Source organism: Antechinus flavipes, chromosome 6 (genome assembly GCF_016432865.1).
Source record: "Antechinus flavipes isolate AdamAnt ecotype Samford, QLD, Australia chromosome 6, AdamAnt_v2, whole genome shotgun sequence".
NCBI lineage: Eukaryota > Metazoa > Chordata > Mammalia > Dasyuromorphia > Dasyuridae > Antechinus > Antechinus flavipes.
Genome location: NC_067403.1, coordinates 245,996,511 through 246,017,755, shown reverse-complemented (window position 1 = coordinate 246,017,755; position 21,245 = coordinate 245,996,511). Strand labels below are relative to the sequence as shown.

At 32.0% G+C, this 21,245-nt stretch overlaps 1 protein-coding gene across 1 annotated transcript; it reads left to right on the top strand.

Annotated features, from left to right (window-relative positions):
• The first annotated feature begins 16,638 nt into the window (after positions 1-16,638).
• LOC127540135 (olfactory receptor 5M11-like) lies at positions 16,639-17,598 on the top strand. The gene has a single exon (XM_051964709.1). It carries the CDS (start codon positions 16,639-16,641, stop codon positions 17,596-17,598), a length of 960 nt encoding a protein of 319 aa, XP_051820669.1.
• The last annotated feature ends 3,647 nt before the right edge of the window (positions 17,599-21,245 follow it).

Sequence of the window (21,245 nt, the reverse complement as noted above, 5' to 3'; positions counted from 1 at the left end):
TCTAGGCAATTCAAAAGAAAAAGGCAGCAAACATTGAAATAGGGAAAATTGATCTGCATGACTCAATAGAAATGTGATAGTCTGTTGTAGGATTGTAATGCCATAAAACATACAAAAAGAAAATTATTATTATTATATCAGCTATTGAGTGCTTACAACCTTCATAATGTATTTTAAAATAGTACTGAATTATTTATTTGAAATAAATATGTTGTAATTTTTAGGTGAGAGTGTTTATTTCACTATGGGTATCTTTATATCTTCCTTCATTTTGTTCAATTTTTTTCTTGAATTATAATTGTTGTTTTTGTTGTTCAATTGTTCAATTATGTCCAATTCTTCATGACCTAATGGACCAAATCAAGTGGAGAACTTTTATCCTTCACTCTTTCAAAAAATCTGCCCAAGGGTATCTTTATAGCTTCCATGAAACTATCTTATTCTCTGCTGTCCCATTTCCTTTGACCTCCATTTTTCCCCCAAATCAGCCTCTTTTCCAACAAATCCTGTCTTCTTGTTATGTGACCAAAATTTTTGAGCTTTATCTTTAGTATCTGGATTTCCAGTTAACAATTAAGTATTGACTTATTTAATTGCCCTGATGTCCAAGGGATTCTGAAAAAGAAAAAAAAGAAAGAAAAGAAAAAAAAAAAAAAGAAAATTCTCCAGCACTACAATTCCAAAGCATGCATACTGTGATGTCAGCTATCCTTATTGTCCAACTCTTGGAATCATACATTGTTATTGGAAAAGCAATACAGATTCTATAGACCTTTGTCGACAAAGTGATATCTCTGTTTTATTGTTCAGATTTTCCATAAGTCTCCTCAAAAGAGCAAGTGTTTTTCATTTTGTGACTGCAGTTGCCATCTGAATTGACCTTTGAGCCCAAAAATATTTATATTTTTAGACACTGCTTCCATTTCTTCTATTTTCCAGGAAATAGACCAGTTGCCAAAATATGAGTATTTTCTTTTTTTTTAATATTAAACTTCAAGTCCAGTTTTTCACTCCCCCATTAAAAGACTTCTTAATTCATGAAGAGTGACATCCTTTATATATCTTAGATTGTTGATATTTCTTCCAGAAACTTTAATTACAACTTTTGATTGTCTCAAACTGGCAGTTTGTGTGATGTACTTTTGATATGAATTAAGTCAAATAAAGTAACAATAATTAGTTAAATAATTATTCTTTTATTATTGGAATAACCTACAATTCTTTTTTCCCAATTTTTTAACATAAAGCTATATAAATTGGTAAATAAAAGTTAAGAATATTTTCATTTCTATAAAACAGAGTAATATGTTTTTCATATAGGAAAGGGAAATCATTGCATAGAATGTTGGAAAAGGATCTTACGAGAAGGAATTGGAGATGTTTAGCCCAGAGAGGAGAAGACATTGTTTGTCTTCAAGTATCTTCAAGTTTTCTCTTGGATTTATTCTGTTTTGCCCTTGATCAAAGAACTACAAGTAAATTTTGGTGTATCCAAAAAAAGCAGATTTGGGATAAGCAGAAAGAAGTAAGAACCTTATTATCCATCGTGTTAATATATTTGCCCCAAGGATGTTTCCAAGCAGCCAACAGAACATGAGCATATCTACCAATACAATATGGTATCAACAAGCAGTTAATTGATTCATAGAAATGAATGCATAGAAATTAAGAGAAAGTATAAAATAGCAGGATAGTGACTTGTCCATGGACAATTTCAGCCTGGAAATATTTTTAAGTGGCATTGTCAAAATACTATTAAGTGTGCAATGGATATTTATGAATTCCTTGAATTTATATATAGCTTCAGATACTCTATCCACTTAATGCTTAGCTGCATCTGGCAACAAGCCTTTCTTAATTTCTTAAGATACAATTCTCGATGACATGAGAATCTATTCTTATAATACCATTATAGCTCTGTGAAATCACTTCTGTTTCTGAGATCATTGAATGATATCCTAATCTCTAAATCTAATGATTTTTTTTAAGTCCACTGTAGTTCTCTCTGAAATGCCTTTTTGTAGAGATTGATTCTTCCCACCATTTGTAATCCCATTCTTATTTTTCTTCTGGCTACTCTTGCTTATTGTTCTTTATTTAATCTTCATATATAATTTCTTGGCCTCCCTTGTCCTCAGTTCTCTCATTTGCAAAATAAAGAAAAAGAAAAGTACCCACTTCATAGAACTATTTTATCAAATGAGATAATATATGCAAATTTTTGCAAATATTTATTTAATTCCATATATGTGTTAATATATTTTATCATTAATAAACTTTTATCTACTCCCTCAGAATTTTTATTTTTCTTTAAGTCTCAACTTAGGTGATTTATGAAGCCTTTTTAGATATCTTTTAAAAATGTATCCAGTATTTTATTTTTCCCAGTTATGTATATGAACAAATTTAACATCCATTTTTAAAACTTTGATTTCTGAATTCTTTCTCAACCTCCAGTTCACATCATTGAGAAGGTCAGCAGTTCAATATGGATTATGCATGTATATTCCATAATAGTCATGCTGTGAAAGAAAACATAAACCCTCTTCTTCCTGTCCTCCCAATAAACCATCAAGAAAAATAAAGTAAAAAACACCTGTATTCAGAAACCATAACTTTTTTCTCTGGGTATGGAAAAGCATTTTGGAGCATTGCATTGCTGAATGGATAAGTCATTCACAGCTGATCATCTTACAATATTGTTCAGTACATTACACTTTGAATCAGCTCTTAGACTTTTTTTCAGGTTTTTTTGAGAGTTTCCTATTCATCATTTAATATAGTACAATAGTATTCAAGGGGCTAGAGCCAAGATGGTAAGAATAGACACTTCTTGTGTTGACCTCCTTCTACCTTCTCTCAGTCCAACTGCAGATTAAGCTTCTAAACTGGTTTTGCAGTGGCACAACCCATAAACCCACATTTCCAGAAGAAGATACTTTGGAAGAACTTTCAAACAGATCTTTTCAATCAGGAAGGGGACAATCTGCTGAGCCCAGAGTGCAGCATAGAGAGTCTGGGACTAGGAGCTGCATGGGGCAGGAAGCCAGAGCATTTTGGCTTCCACACAGCAGGGTATCTTCTGTGAGGTTCTATCTATCTAAATGAAAGAAACAAAAAAAAAAAAAAGAGAGAAGGTGATGAAAGGGAGAAAGAAAGGGGGAGACAGAGAGAGATAGAGAGGGGAGAAAAGAACATTATCATAAGAGAAAACTAATACTTTCAGACATTCATTGATCCCATTTAGGAAATGACAGACTTCCAATCATCCTCTCTATTAATATAAGTGTACACGAAATGTAGAAAGCATTCTGTATTATAAGTCAAGTGACCTATACTTAAGGCCTCCCATTTATTATTGACAAACTGATTAATTATGAATTGATTAGTTTGTTACATGACTTACTTCTCCACAGAACTCAATTCTGTGCTTTTAGATAAACTGTAAAGCACCTTCCAATTCTATAATTCTGTGATTCTATGACTGAACTTTAATGTGTGTTTGTGTGTTACAATAACCACATAGACTGACAGGACATCTAGTTGGATGGGCAAAGGAAGAAGGGAGATGACTAGAACTAATTATTTATATTTTATTTTCAATCTTCTATAGATTTGAGGAAGGTGTATCCAACAAATTAGTCATAGGATTAGAGAATGACAATCTGAAACACAAAAGCCTTTCCCAAATTTCTTCAATAAGAAAGTGAGTGTGCTTTAATAGATTAATATGATGCTTGGAGCCAAAAGTCCAACAAACAATTCCAGAGGTTCTTAGGCTACTCTGTTCTGTTTACAAGCCAGTGGTTCACCAGATTATCTGTGAGACACCCTAAGCAAATAGCCTTTGAACTCCACAAAAACATGGGATTTGGCTCACATCTATGCAACACTGGAAGTCAGTCAGAAGCATTGGTCCTAGGACAAACTAAAGCAGCTGTCACCTCTTTGCCTTAAGGGCAGACCTTAACCTTTAAAAAATGAGCAAAAAAAACTCTGAACATAAATAGGTTTTATGGATAAAAATAAGAACAGACCTCAGACCCTGAGAATTGTAAAGGCAAATCATCTCCAGATAAAGCCCCAGAGGGTTTTATGAGTTGGTCCCCATTTAACAAGGAATTTTTGAAAGAATTCAAAAAGCATCTTAAGAAAGAGTTAGAAGAAAAATTGGTAAAGGCAATGAGATCTTTGCAAGAGGGTTGGAAAAGGAAAAACAAATTATCTGAAGAAAACTCCTTTAAAAATGGATTTGACAAAATGGAAAAAAAAACCCATAAATCCTTACTAAATAGATATGAAAAAGACACCAATTCAATGAAAAACAGAAACTTTGAAATGGAAAAAAATTCAGTGAACAAAACACCACATTTAAAAGTTCAATTAGCTAAATGCAGAAAGGGATAAAAAGCTAAAAGCTAAAAGATGAGATAAAAGAAAAAAAAAGAGATAAAAAGATAAAGAAAATAATTCACTAAAAATTACAATTGAACAAATGGAAGTGAATGACTCAATGAGACTTCAAGAATCAGTTGAACAAAACCAAAAAAAGGAAAAAAAATAGACCCTCTTCAGGAAATCATCAAGGAAAACTGACTAGATGTCCTAGAACCAGAGAGTAAAATAGCCATTGAAAGAATTCACTGGTCATCTTCTGAAAGAATTCACCAGTCACATCATGAAAGAAACCCCAAAATGAAAGCTCCAAGAAGTATAGTAGCAAAATTTCAGAATTACTGGATCAAGATAAATATATTTCCAGCAGCCGGAAGGAAACAATCAAATACGAGGAGCCAAAATCAAAATTACCCAGTATCCAGTAGTTTCTACTTTAAAGGATCAAAGAGCATGATATCTGAAATTACGAAAGGAAAAGGGGTTTGAATTGCATTCAAGAATCAACTATTCAGCAAAATTGAGCATTATCTTTCAGGGAAGAAGATTGACATACAGGTGAATTTCATTTGTTTTTTATAAAAAGTCCAGAATAGACTGAAAGCATAAAAAGGTAAGAAGGAAGGAAAAAATTAATATTTTAAAAGTTAAAAAGCTTATATTCCTATAAGGGAAGATGATATGTGTAATTCTTGAGCTCTGTATCTCTGTTATGGGTATACTTAGAGGATGCAGGTATAATTTGATTTTGTTTGATGATATAAAAAAGAAACTAGAGGAGCAAAGGTGGTTCTATTGGAAAATAAGGAGTTAAAATGGGGTAAATTACATTTTACAAGGGGGTAAAAAGGATCTATTACAATTGAGAGAAGGAAGACAGAGGAATGAACATTGTGTGAATCTTAGTCTCATTAGATTTGGTTCAAAGAAAGAATACCAGAAACTTTTATGTTCACAGAAAAGCTTGACTCACATTACAGGGAAGTGGGAGGGGAAAGCGGAAAGGGGAAAGTTAAGGGTGGGTGGGTGTTGGTAATAGAAGGGAGAACAGAAGTAGAAGGGGAAAGGGGAAGAAAGAGGAAGAAGATTCAAAAGGGGAGGTCTGTTTAAAGGAGGGTGTGGTCAGTAGCAAAAACTGGGAAGGAGGGAAAAGGAAAAAGGGAAGATAAAAGTATAACTGGGGGCCAATTCAAAATGGCTGGAAATAGAGTTAGTAATTTTATCTGGGAATGTGAATGGGATGAACTCTCCCATATAATGGAAGTGGATAGCAGATTTGATTAAAAGCCAGAAATCCTACAATTTGTTGTTTAAAGAAACACATTTAAAGCAGAGTGATACATTCAGAGTAAAAATAAAAGGCTGGAGCAAAATTTATTATGTTTCAGCAGATATAAAAAGCAGGGCTAACAATACTGATCTCAGATCAAGCAAAAGAAAAATAAATCTAATTAAAAGAGATAAGGAAGGAAACTTCATTCTATTTAAATATACCCTAGATAATGAAGTAATATCAATATTAAACATATATGCACCGAGTAATATAGCATCATAATTCCAAAAGGAGAAGTTAAGAGAACTGCAAGAAGATTTAGGTAGCAAAACTATATAAGTGGTGGATCTCAATATTGCTCTCTCAGAACTAGCTAAATAGAAATACAAAATAAATAAGAAAGAAATTAAGCAGGTAAATGGAATCCTAGAAAAGTTAGATCAACTTTTAGAAAAAAAAATTGAATGGAGACATAAAAGGAATATGCTTTTTTCTCAGCAATATATAGAACCTATTAAAAAACTGACTATGTATTAGGACACAAAAACTTCAGAATCAAACGCAGAATAAAAAAAATAGTAAATGCATTTTTTTTCAGATCCTGATGCAATAAAAATTACATGCCATAAAAGGACAAGGGAAAATGACCAAAAATTAATTGGAAACTAAATAATTTAATCCTAAAAAATGAGTGAGTGAAAAACAAATCATAGTCTCAATGGATAATTAATTCAAGAGAATGACAATAATGAGACAACATACCAAAATTTGTGAAATACAACCAAAGCAACTGCTTTAGAAAATTTTATATCTCTTTAAATAGAGATATAAAACAGAGAAAGAAAAGATCAATGAGTTGGTCTTGCAACTATAAAAGCTAGAAAAAGAAAAAGAAAAATAAAACCCCCCAATCAAATACCAAATTGGAAATTCTGAAAATAAAAGGGAAGATTAGTGAAATTAAAAGTAAGAAAATATTTAATTAATAAATAATAAGAGATGATTTTATGAAAAAAACAACAAAATAGATAAATCTTTAGTTAATTTGATTAGAAAAGGGAAAGAATATATTCAAATTTTTAGTCTCAAGAATGGAAAGTAAAAACTTTCCATCAATGAAGAGGAAATTAAAGCAATTTAGGAGTTCTTTTGCCCAACTTTATGTCAATAAATCTGATAATCTAAGTGAATTAGAGGAATACCTTAAAATATAGATAGATAGATAGATAGATAGATAGATAGATAGATAGAACATCCAGATTAATAGAACAGGAAATAAATTACTTAAATGTTCCAATTTTTAAAAATAATAGAGCAAGCTATTAATTAATTCTCTATGAAAAAATCTCCCAGATGGCTTTACATGTGAATTCTATCAAACATTTAAAGAACAATGAATTCCAATAGTATGCAAACTATTTGAAAAAATAGGGAAAGAAGGAATCCTACCAAATACCTTTTATGACATAGATATGGTGCTGATACCTAAAACAGGTAGGAAAAAGCAGAGAATGAAAATTATAGACCAATTTCCTAATGAATATTGATGCAAAAATCTTGAATAAAATATTAGCAAAGAGATCACACCAAGTCATCTCCAGTATAATACACCATGTCCAAGTAGGATTTATACCAGGAATGCAGGGCTAGTTCAAAATTAGGAAAACTATTAGCATAAATGACCATCTAAATAACCAAACTAACAAAAACCATATGTTTATCTCAATACATGTAGAAAAACTTTTAATAAAATTCAACATCCATTACTATTAAAAGACTAGAGAATATAGGAATAAATGGAGTTTTCCTTAAAATGATCAGTAACATCTATTTAAAATCATCAGCAAGCATTATATGTAATGGGGATAAAATGGAACCATTCCCAATCAGATCAGGGTGGAACAAGTTTGCCCACTATCACAAATACTATTCAATATTGTAATAGAAATGTTAGCTTTGGCAATAAAAGAAGAAAAAGAGATTAAAGAAACTAGAGGAGGAAATGAGGGAACCAAATTATCACTCTTTGCAGATGATACCATGGTATATTTAGAGAACCCTAGAGAATCAACTAAAAAGTACTAAAAACAATTCATAACTTTAGCAAAGATACAATATACAAAGTAAATCTACAGAAATCATCAGCATTTTTATATATTACCAACAAAGCCCAGCAGCAAGAGATACAAAGAGACACATTTTAAATTACCATCTATAATTTAAAATATTTTGGAGTCTATCTGCCAAGGGAAAGTAAGGACCTATATAAACACAACTACAAAACACTTTCCACTCAAATAAAATCATATATAATCAATTAGAAAAATATCAAGTGCTCATGGGTAGGCTGAGTGAATATAATAAAATTAACAATACTACCTAAATTAATCTACTTACGTAGTGCCATACCAATCAAACTCCCAGAAATTATTTTATAGCTCTAGAAAAAAAAATAATAACAAAGTTCATCTAGAAGAACAAAAGGTCAAGAATTTCAAGGGAGTTAATGAAAAAAATGCAAATGAAGGTGGCCTAGCTTTGCTAGACCTAAAACTATAATATAAAGCAATCATCATTAAAACCATTTGCTACTGCCTAAAAAATCGAGTAATCGACCAGTGGAATAGGTTAGGTTCACATGACAAAATAGTCAATGATTGTAGTAATCCAGTGTTTGACAAATTCAAAGACCCCAGCTTTGGAGATAAAAACTCATTTTTTACAAAAAATACTGAGAAAATTGGAAATTAGTGTGGCAGAAACTAAGCACTGACCCACAACTAACACCTTAAACCAAAATAAAGTTGAAATAGGTTTATCATCTAGAAATAAAGAATGATATTATAAATAAATTAGAAGAACATAGGATAGTTTACCTCTCAGATCTGTGGAAGAAGAATGAATTTGTGGCCAAAGAAGAACTGGAGTATATTATTAAACACAAAATAAATAATTTTGATAATATCAAGTTTAAAAGTTTTTAATGAAGACAAGATTAGAAGGGAAGCAATAAATTGGGAAAGCATTTTTATATTTAAGAGTTCTGATATATAGAGAATTGATTCAAATTTATAAGAATTCAAGCCATTTTTCAATTGATAAGTCATATCCTCAAAGAACTTACATTTCAAAGTAGAAAACTAGCAAATAAAAGGAAGTTGAAAAGGGAACTGAGTCATGATGGGCTTGGATAGATTTCCACTGAGGGTGAAGCCACAGGAGTAGAGGATATTTCAATATGTATATGCTAGATCTGAGTGAAATTTCAGAATGAAGGGCAGGGGAATTATAGGGGAAGTTTGGAATGCAGGATACATGGGTAATATACACATACATGAATGCATGTATGCACATACATATATGCATGTAGATATTGATGTATTATATATAAATAATATATATCTGTTTAAATAGAACTAAGTAAATCCATAAATATATAGATCAATAAACCTAGTCACATATATATACAAATATATGGTCACTCATAAATATATATATTTATATGTATATATATATATATATATATGCATATATCTGCATGCATTTCATGTTCTCCCCCTCACACAATAAAATGTAAGATCATTGAAGAGATAGACAGTTTCATTTCTGTATTTGTAGTACTAAATATAGTGCTTAATAAATTTTGAATAACTGTTTTAGAATATGATGATTCCAACTGAAACATAACAAAATATTTCAAATAAAATTACTTAAAATTAAATAAGTATTTAAACAATACATGAAACAAAATTCATGTTACAAATCAAATTCAATGTTTCTAGTAAAAAGGATTCTATCAATTATTGTTTCTCCCTGAAGATATTTGCATAAATGCCTTTTTAATTCTTTGAAATGGATTAGTAAATATTTCAAGGAGAATGGTGTCAAGTTGCCAGGAAGGAGTAACGTTATTCAATGAGACTCACTGAGCATTACCTTGTGTATCAGTGTAGAAGTTACCTTTGCTCAAATCAATCCATTGTACAGTTTTCCTTCTCTATGGCCTGTTTTTATCCCATTTAGGAAATAGCATGTAATGGAAGCTTAGAGGTTATGCTTAAGATAATCAATAAGTGGTAGCATCTCCAAAAAATATTACAAACACTAAACAAATTTAGAAACTGTGGGCTAGGAGAATTCTGTTCCGGACATTTAAAAAAATTCTACAATACTTACACATCTGTTGGGGCAACCAAGAAAACATTTGGAATATTTCAAGCATTACAAAAACAGGAGTTAATATTCCTTTTGTAACATAAAATGTCCTTATATTTCATTGAATCCATGTTTTTCAATCATGTCTGACTCTTCATGACCCTGTTTCAGATTTATTATTATTATTATTATTTTTTGGCAAAGATATTAGAGTGGTGTGCCATTTTCTTTCCCAGATGATTTTACATATGTGGAAACTAAAAGAAACAGAGTTAAATAACTTGCCAAGATTTAAACAATTAATAAACCATATTTGAACTAAGGAAGAAAAATTTTCTATACTCCTGACCCTGTATTCTATCCCACTTGACTACTTAGCTGCCTTGCAAATTTGGAACACATTACTTTGGTCTTCTCTCTCCAAGAATTAAGTTCTAGTTTGGTTGATTTAAATTAATGTCAAAAAGATAGAAAATAAATGTTATTCTAGTATTAGATGACAATGCAGTTAAGTAGACTTATTATAATCTTAATTATTTAACTTATATGCAGATTACTTAATCAAAATGTCAGCCTAGATGAATCAAAAGCTGGAATTAAGGTTTCTAGGAAAATATCAATAATCTTCAATATACAGATTTTGATGGCAGAAATTGAAGAGGAATTAAGAAGTCTTTTGATGAGAGTGAAAGAGAAGACTGTACAAGTTGACTTGAAGCTTAACATTTAAAAAATATGCACTAAGATATAGGCAAATGGTCCCTGGCAAATTAAAGAAAAAGAATTAGGTATAACTGAATAACTGAACAACAAAAACAATTGTAATTTAAGAAAACATGAACAAAGTGAAGGGAGATATAAAGATATCTACAATGAAAGAAATACTCTCACCTATGAAATTAAAAACAAACACAAAAAAACACAAAAAACAACTTTGTAAGTGAAATGGGAGGCTTATTACATACATAGAATGCATAGGAGAGCTGTACATAGTTAAAAGGAACAAAAGAAGATTAAAGGCATCAGATAATTTACAAAATGAACAATAATTTAATGAATTTTTGAGTGTTGCCTATTAGATTACAAATTGGTGTAGAGGTGTAGAGATGCTTATCTCCTGGGCGTCAGAATCCTAGTGTCATAATTCTGACTCTGACACTAACCTACTGTGTCACCTTGGTACAGTAATTTCTATTTTCTTGGCCTCAGATTCTCATTATTGCTATGAGATAGGCTCTGTGAGGTCTAAAATCTACTTTGTGTCTAAAATCGGATACTTCTGTGTAGGTGGGGATCTATTCCATGATAATGATCTCTTTGGGATACAAGAGGATTTATGATGCATTATGAAGTGATGTTTTAACATATGAAGTCCCAGACATATACCATAAAAATCCTTTATAGAAACCTACTTGAAAAAACTTAGTAAATACAACATCATACAATTCAAACCTGTGCTCACAACAAAGATGATTTCACCAATTATGATTTTTCTCTGGAGATATTTACCCCAGTGACTTTTGCTTCAGGGAGAAGGGCCTCAAATTGCCATAAAGATATAAGCATCTATCTTGGTTCATCCAGAAAGTGTTTCTAAGAAGAGTTTTTTCTTGCTCAGGTAGGTTGGGCCATTTGAAGCATCATGGACTTCCAAATAGTGTTCAACTTTTCAGCTAAGGGCCTGTTTCCATTTTTTTTTTGAGAAAGCAGTTGTGTGATGATGGGATGGATGCTTCAACAGAAGCTTGAAGGCTTTTCCAGTGATTCCAGTGAACATGAATCAGAGTGGCTGGCATCTCCAGGCAATTCAAAAGAAAAAGGCAGCAAACACTGAAATGGGGAAAACTGGTCTGCATGATTCAATAGGATTTTTATAGTCTATTGTAGGATTGTAATGCCATAATCCATATAGCTAGAAAATTATTATTGTTGTAACAGCTATTCAATGCTTACAACCTTCATAATGTATTTAAAAATAGTATTGAATTCTTCCAATTTAGGATACAAAGACACATTATTCTCAAAAATGTAGCTTACTTCCCAAACAATTTAATATAATTTAACATGAAATAAAATAATTTATTAGAGGATAATTTGGATTATGAGGGATTTATATTTAGAATATAAAATATTAAATGTCAGAATTGATTAGACCATAAAATGGACTAGAATGTCAACAAGTAGAAAGAACCTAGAATATAAAATGCCAGAGCTGAAGGAACCAAGAAAAATAGGCCCATAAATGTAGAAGTTATGAGAAAGCATAAAATATGTAATTTGACAGAGAAACTCCAAATGGTCCAAAGTAAAAGAGAAGATGTACTACAAGACCAATAATCATAAATTTAGAACTAGAAAGATTTTAGCAGGATATATAGTTCATTTTACAGATGAAGAAAAAATGAATATTCAAAGATGTTGCTCATTGCCCCATGTTACATAGGGAGCAAATGAAAAGAGAAGGGATCAAATATGTATGTTCTTATTTTAACCCCCCATTCTCTTTATTGCACTTTGCTGTTGATAGTAGGACTTATTGTAAAATTGAAGAACACAGGGAACCTTTGTTTCTGCCTAGTTCAGGATTGGGCCAAGTGTTTAAAACCAAGGACTCCATATATTAGTGTTGGGCTAGGCAATTCAGGAAAGGGCTTGTAATCTCTATTGTGTTTAGGAGTGTTGCTTTCTGGATTATATCATATTACTTCTCCCATTCTTGTGTGCCTTCTTGTTAATAGTGGGAAAGAAGTGAAAACAAGCAGACAGACTAATTAAGCAATAAATCCCTTTTAGGCCTATAAAATGGTGGACAACTTGTAACTCTCATTGACGACTATTGTATAGTGCAGAATAAGTATAGTATTCTAGGAAGGAATTTTGGAGAGAGAAGGAATTTACTGAGTAAATCTGAAAGCAGCTAATTATCTTGGTAAAGCATTGAGTTGTGTGACCCTGGTTAAGTCTTTCCATTTACTTCATTTTTTTTTTCCAACTGTAAGATGGGGATAATAACAGCCAGATATAAAGTTTATATTTTTGAAACTAAATTTATTGGGATTATATTTCTGTATCTAAGTTTAATGAAAATGTGTAAAAATATAGGTAATGATTGGGAGTCCTGAGGACTTCCAGCCAATTCATCTTTTTACTAGGCTGGAATTTATGGGATTCTGGCTTGTGGCCGATTCACTGATACCATCGATAATTGTCAGCTTCTAGAGGCAGGCTTGTAAAGAAAATAGTAAATCTGGGGTGGTGTCTTCTGAATTCTCCTTATGTATAGGACACGGCCAAGATCCCCAACAACACATATACTTTTGAAAGTATTCCACCCCCAATTTTTGATCTTGTTTTAGACTTCCCAACATTTTAATTGGTTTGTAGACAAAAGGGTTATCAATTTCTTCTCATTCCATTTCAAGAGTTTAGAATCTTTGTATATTAGAGAGTGAAAAAAAAGTGAAAAACTTTGTGGGGGAAAAAGATACTCAAAGGATAAAGGAAAGAATATTTTGGATCTTCCCATAAGAGAATAGTCTCAAATCAGTAATACATTCTTGTTTCAAGAACCAACAGGATAATCTTCTTAAACAAAGTAACTGTAAGTATGGGTCAGTGAGAGCATGGAAAAGAGGTCTCCTTTCTCAGTAAGAGAAGGATAGTAAGTAAATTTTGAAAGAAGTCTACACATTCTTGGTTCTCTGCTGTTTAGCATTTTTACCGGGGGCTTAACTAAAAGATGAAATGACATACATGTATAATTTATATATATATAATTGGAAGGATTAGACAACAAAATCAGTACAAAAAAATTCTTGGAAGAATTAGAACTTTAACAGCAGCAAGTGTAATTTCATGAATAGGCTCAAATTATCTGTTTCTGAAATACAAGAGTAAGCTCAGTGGTGCTGAGGTTTGGGGGGAAGAGTCCTGTAGCAGCCAAAATTGAACATTTGGTCTCCTCTTGTTATTCCTGCACTGCCCCAGATCTTTAGCTTGTCAGCAGTTCTCTAGGATTTGAACTAGCTTTGCTACTCAAAGTAGAGGACTGATGAGGAGAAGTTGTTTTCCCCATCCTCTGTATTCTGACCTCTCATGCAACTTTATTCCAATATTATGCTCACAACCAAGGTATAAACTCCATAACTATTGTTTTATTTGTGTTTTGTGTAACATACTTTTAGATATGCTTGAGTTTAGTATAATAGAAAGAACATTATTGAATCTAGAAGATATCAATCCAAAAACTAGATGTATCACTCATTATGTTCTATCAGGGCTCTGTCTTTAGAGTTAGAAAAAATGGATTCAAATGCTGCCCCTGATGCTACCTGCCAATTTAACTTTGGCTAAATCATTTCAACTCCCAATTATCTCATCTGTGGAATGAAGTGGTTAGACAAATGATCTGCCAGTCCCTTTTAGCTTTAAATATATTTCCTATTATATACTGTTTTCTGGGCTTCAATTTTTCCTTTTATAAAACAGAAGAACTGGATGAAATGATGTCTAAAGTAGTTCTATAATATTAGAATAACCTAATGATGGCTTTATTCTAATATTTATATTTAACATATAATCCAGATTTCCATCAAGCTCAGTCCAAAACATTTCCTATCTCAAAGAGATAAAAAGAAGACTGGGTAAAATCTCCTGCTGTGGAGGAGAAACATTCTCCATTCCTTTTAGAGAAACTTAGGGTTCCAGATTCTACAAGACTAACTCTTAGGAAGGAATGGTGAAATTTTAGCTCCTAATCTGGTACTCATTTCACTATTTCTATTAAGTTACAAAGATTTAGGGTAGAGGCAAAGGACTGATTATCATTAAGAATAGAGAGACAAATCTGGTTAATTTTATCTCCACCTGCCCATCACTCCATATTCTCCTCTGAAGTCTAAGATAAGTTGTGACTAAATAACTATCAATAGTAGACTTTTAAAGAATTGCTGAATCCCATGTGATCTAAGAGAACTGTAATGGCTTGGTTGTAATTTTATAGTAGTGTCATTGCTCTACTATTGCCTTTTTAGAGAGCTTCCAAGCCCATGTCTTCCCAACCAATTGACCAAGTGTTATACGGATAATAGTGGATAAAACTTATGCATGTGCAAATCAAAGAAAATATGTTATAAAACAATTCAGAAAGGAAGTGTTCCATAGAAGATAGATACAGGAAGTCTCAGAGATTAAAACATCAGAATTCAAGTAAACATCTATCATAGATGAATTATGAGATGATGAGCAAATTGTTTAATCCCTCAAGGATCCAAATAGCTCCTAAAACCATAATAGTTAGAGTTGCGAATATGCATCTGTAGGGAAAGTTTCAATTGTGAAGTATATCAGTCACCTAGTGCCTTATCTTTCATTTGACCCTAATTACATATATAAGGTAAGGAAAGGAGTAAAATTATTATTCACTCATTTTATGATTTAACTGATGGTCACCCTTCCAAAGTCACACAATGGATAAGTAAAAAATAATAATAATAATACATACATACAAAAAATCACCACCACCACCACCACCACCAATAATAACAAAAACAAAACAACCAATATTTTCCCTTGTGTCTTCAGACCTGAATTTTCTTCCACCTTCCTGTATGACCTCTGACAAATCATATTGACCTGATGAAACTCATTTTTCTCTTTTCAATAATTCCTAAGGTCCTTTTCTGAAATAAATTTAAAATTCTATCAAGGTGTGGTAAATCAGCAAACATAAAACCAGGTCAGGGAATGAATTTGCACTACAAATACAGTCATAGAATATCAGATCTGAAAAAGATTTAGGAAGATGTCTAGTCTCACCTTTAATTAAAAAAAAAGTTCTCCTTTACAAACAAATGATAATTGAGTTTTGGATGTAAGACCTTTACTGAAGAAAAAAACCTATCACCTCTTGTGGAAGTCTTTCAAATATTTTGAAAATTGTAAGTTTTCCTTTCCCCCCCTTATATCTATTATTCCTTTTACATTGTTCTGGGGCAAAATAAGATAATTAGGCTTAGTAGCATTACTATTCCACATAGCAGTCTTTTAAGAAATTGAAGACATCTATCATGCTCTGAATGTTTTTCTTCCCTAGTCTAATAATCTTTGAATGGATCTTTGCAGTATGATGTTATTTAGAATTCTGGTTGTCCTCCTCTTTCTAAAATATGTAGAAATGAACATAATATTCCAGAGGAGTCATGATTAGGTTTACTCTCCTTCTTAGTGTAGGATACTTTGGATGTTTTTCTATAGTTTCTTGATTGCTATACCATGTTATTGATTTGTAGTAGTATATTTTTAATTCCTGATAATTCTTAAATTTGCAATCAGAATTCTCAAAACCATTTAAGAGTTTGCTACTTAAGAGCATAATTTTATGATTCATCATTTTGTGTATATTTTAATGTATGAAAATGTGTAGGAGTATGTTTGTGTGTGTGTGTGTGTGTGTGTGTGTTTGTGTGTGTGCTTAGAAAAGAAAATCTGCAGGAATTCAGATTGACAAATTGAAAGAAAAGAATAATCTCCAGTTTTCAATTAAAAACAGAAAGTAAAATAATGGTTAAATAAGATATTTAGAGGCAAAAACCATACATGGAATTCCAGATGTTTTTATTATGTTATATTGAGCAGGTCATTTATTTCTCATAGGTCTCAATTTCCTTCTTGTTAAAATTGTCACACTAACACTCTGTTTCTTTGGAGTTTTATGAAGGAAATGTAATTTAAAATGCAAAGAACCATATTACATATTTTTAATTCATTTTTCTCTTGTTTCTATTGATGTCAGAAGACCACAGAGACTCAGGCAAATGTCAAGCCAAAATGACAGCTCTAGAATTACTGAATTCATTCTCCTTGGACTCACAAATCGTCCTGAGCTACAATATATACTATTTGTGATTTTCCTTGTAATCTACATTTTTACCCTGTTAGGAAACCTTGGCATGATTGTATTGATCAAACTTGAGCCTCGTCTTCACACTCCCATGTACTTTTTTCTTATTAATTTGGCTTTTGTAGACTTGTGCTATTCTTGCAATGCAACCCCCAAGATGTTGGCAAATTTCTTATCTGAAAGGAAGAGCATTTCCTTTGCTGGTTGCTTTGTGCAGTGTTACATTTTCATTGCTTTGCTGCTCACGGAGTTTTACATGTTGGCTGCCATGGCCTATGACCGCTATGTTGCCATCTGCAGCCCACTACACTACACGGTGAAAATGTCCAGGAAAGTCTGCATCTGCCTGGTCACCTTTCCCTATATTTATGGTTTCTCTGACGGTCTTCTCCAATCCATCCTGACATTTCGCATGTCCTTCTGTAGATCCAACATCATCAATCACTTCTACTGTGCTGATCCCCCTCTCATCAAATTGTCTTGTTCTGATACCTATGTCAAAGAATATGCCATGTCCATCTCAGCTACATTCAACCTCTCTAACTCACTTGCCATCATTCTCATCTCCTATGCCTTAATCTTGGTATCCATTTTCCGTATGCACTCTACTGAGGGAAGGTGGAAGGCCTTTTCTACCTGTGGCTCTCACATAATGGCTGTTATTTTGTTTTATGGAACTCTCTTTTGCATGTATGTGAGGCCACCCACTGATAAAAGTGTTGAGGAATCCAAAATCATAGCTGTGTTCTACACTTTTGTGAGTCCTGTTCTGAACCCACTCATCTATAGCTTAAGAAATAGAGATGTGAAAGCAGCTTTGAGAAATGTACTTAGGAGGAACCTACTGAAGAAGTCAGTTTCAAACATATCATAAACTCTGCTTATTTGAATCAAATAGTCCTATACTTGGAGACATTGGATAAGTAATGTTTTTACTGTGCCAAAGTCTCAATTTCTTACATAATGGATGGGAACTGAAATTATACAAAAACTCCTCCTTTGATGAATATTATTTCATGTTACATTTTTTATAATTAATAAAGGATAAATGATTTTGGTGAAATTCCTAGAAGAGAAAAAGCCATCTGCAAATAGAAACTTTTCATACTTTTTTAGTGTATTAGGAATATTCCCCAAATAATGAAATCCTTCTCTATGAAATCCTGTTGTACCTCATTCATTCAAGAATAAAACACAAAATTCTGTATTTGGAAATTAAAGTCTTAACTACTTTTCCAAATTGGCTATTTTATTTTTTAAAATTTTATTATTTTACTTACTAATTTTATTATATACCATTATATTTAATTATATAATATGTAACTATGTAATTCCCTTCTGCAGACTCAATGGTCTAAGCAAATACATCCTGATTCTTCCTTTCTTCCTTTGTTGCATTTCCTCACTCCTTTTAAAAATAATTTTAATGTACTTTCAATTCATGAAAAAAAGAAGCATTTCCATAGCATAATTAAATTTAGAAAGAGATGATTACACATGAAATAGCAAATTTAATGTGTACCACTTGTTGTTCCTTTTAAATATACAATGAAATCATCATGTAGATTTATTTTCCCCTCCTTCCTGCCCTAGATATGGACATCATTAGGCACAAATTAATATGTAAATATATACTTATGTGTATATACATATATACACATATATATGTATGTGTGTAAAATTATTCTATACTTCCTTTTATTATGCATACTATTCACCTCTACCTTTTAGAATACCATAGCTCCCATCAAATCTCAGTATAGGTACTGAATCCTCCAGAAGCCCTTTCTGATTCTCCAAATGCAATTTTCTTTCCTCCAGAATCATTTATTGTTTACTCCAAATCTATTTTGCAAAGTTCATCAATATGTCAAAACAGTTCACCAGGATTTAATAAATTCTATATGATAATTCAAATATAAATGGAAAGAAGTTCTGAGAATACATGAATAAGTAGAAAGCAATGCAGTCCATGCCTCAAAAAACTTACATTTAAATGTAGAAAAACAATAATTAAAAGAAAGTTGAAAAGAGGATTGAGACGTGACTGGCTTCCACAGTTTTCCAATGGGAGAAAGGGCATAGGAATGGAGGCTATTTCAATATGTGTATTCTAGAGAAGGATGAAGTTTCAGAATGAAGAGCAAGGGCATTGTAGAGGAAATCTGGAATGTAGGATACAAGGTAAACATATGCATGCATTCATGCATGCATATACATACATATGCATGCATATATCAGTGTATTTATATGTATATAAACAATTCATATATAGCCATGTAAATGGACCTATATAAATCCATAAATATATAGAACAAAAATATTTATATGTGTGTGTATTCATTCATAAATCATTACACATATTTGCATGCATTTTCAGATTGTTTTCTCCCATAATAAAATATAAGCTCCTTGAAGGGATGGACTATTTAATTTCTGTATTCCTAGCACTCAAAATAATGATTAATAAATGTTGATTTTAATTGAATTGTAGCTTGAAAGTTCTTTCCACATTTGAAATTTCATTGTTTTATGTATTTGAGGACTTGTTTTTAATATTTATCTTTTTGGTCTAAAGGATGATCCATGATATAACTTGAAGGAGTAGTTCAGAACATAATGACTCCAACTGAAACAGAACAAATTACTTCAAATATAACTACTTCAAATTTTATAAGTAATTAAATAATGTAGAAAATAAAAAAAATTATTGTCACAAATCTAATTCAATGGTTTTGATAAAAAGGATTCCATCAATTATTGTTTCTCCCGAAGATATTTGCCCAAATGACTTTTTAATTCTTTGAAAAGGACTAGAAAATATTTCAAGGAGAATGGTGTCAAGTTGCCAGGAAGGAGTAACATTACTCAGTGAGACTCAATGAGCATTCCTTGTGTATCAGAGTAAAGCTTGCCTTTGCTCAAATGTAAGTCTGTCCATTGTGCAGTTTTCCTTCTCTATGGGCCATTTTTATGTCATTTAGGAGGAATTATATAATGGAAGCTTAGAAGTTATGCTCAAGGAAATCAATGTAACATCTCCAGGAAAATGTTACAAATACAAAAGAGATTTTGAATCTATGAGAGAATTCTGTTTTGGACACTTAAAAAATTCTGCAATACTCACATGGCTGTTGGGGCAAGAAAGAGGTAGTATTCTTTATTAACAGAAAGTTTTCTTATATTTCACTGAATCCACTGTTCAGTTGTTTTTCAATCACTTCTGAATCTTCATAATCCTGTTTTGCATTTTTTAAAAAAGATATTTGAGGGGTGTACCATTTTCTTCTCCAGATGATTTAACAAATAAGGAAACTGAGGGAAACAGTGTTAAGTGACTTACCCAATTTATACACTTAGTAAGTGTTCATTGCCATACTTGAACTCATGAAATAGGTTCCTCCTTATGAAAGGCCAGTATTCTGTTCACTTGACCACCTAGCTGCAGAATATACATCACAAATTGGGAATACTGATCTCTCCTAGATTTGAACTCTGTTTTGGTTGATTTAAATTAATAATAAAAAGTTAGAAAATAAATGAAAATTATTATAATAATAAAGGACAAATCAGTTAACTAAGTTTATTGTCATCTTAGTTATTTATCTTACATGCAGAATACCTTAATCAAAATGCCAAATTGGATGAATCAAAAAGTGGAATTAAGATTTCCAAGAAAAATATCAATAATCTTTGATATCCAGATGGTACCAATTTGATGGGAGAAATTGAAGAGAAATTAATGTCTTTTGATGGGGGTGAAAGAAAAGAATGTAAAACCTGGCTTGAAGCTAACTTTTAAAAATATGCACTAAGATATAGACAAATTAGCCATAGAAAATGGAGCAAGAAAAAATGGAAGCAATATCAGATTTTATATTCTTGGACTCAAAGATCATTGCAGATAATGATTGCAGCTTTGACATGAAAACACACACAGAGAGACACACAAACACATGCACACAAACACCTGGTCTTTGGAATTAAAGCTATGGAAAATATGAACAGCATACTAAAGAGCAGAGACATCATGTTGCCAATAAAGGCCTGTGTAGTCAAACCAGTGTTTTTTTCCCAATAGCAATGTATGGCTAAGAAAATTAGACTTTGAGTAAGGATGAACCCTGAAGAATCAATGCAGTAAATTAAATGTCAATAGTTTAAAAACTTAATTCAGATTATTCACTGGAAGTTCAAGCACTAAAGCTGAAGCTTTCATATTTTGGACCCATATGAGAAGATAGGGCTCATTGGAAAAGAACCTGATGTTGGAAAAAAAAATTAAATGTCAATAAAAAGAGAGAGAGCAGAAGATGACATGAAGAGATAGTGACACAGAAGTGAGGAACACCAATATGTACTTCATGTTGTACACAGGAGAAGATGGAAAGGCCAAATGTTATGAGTTCAAATGTTGGAGTTCTTGTTCTTCTCAAAACACAGCCGGTTTAGCTTAGAGCCCTCCGGATGTCTCCAAATCCAAAGGTTCTGTCCCTCAGCCTCTGCCTCTGCTTTCTTCAG

What these genes read in the sequence shown, in the direction of transcription:
- LOC127540135 (XM_051964709.1), top strand. Translation starts at nt 16,639, where the DNA reads ATGTCAAGCCAAAATGACAGCTCTAGAATTACTGAATTCATTCTCCTT.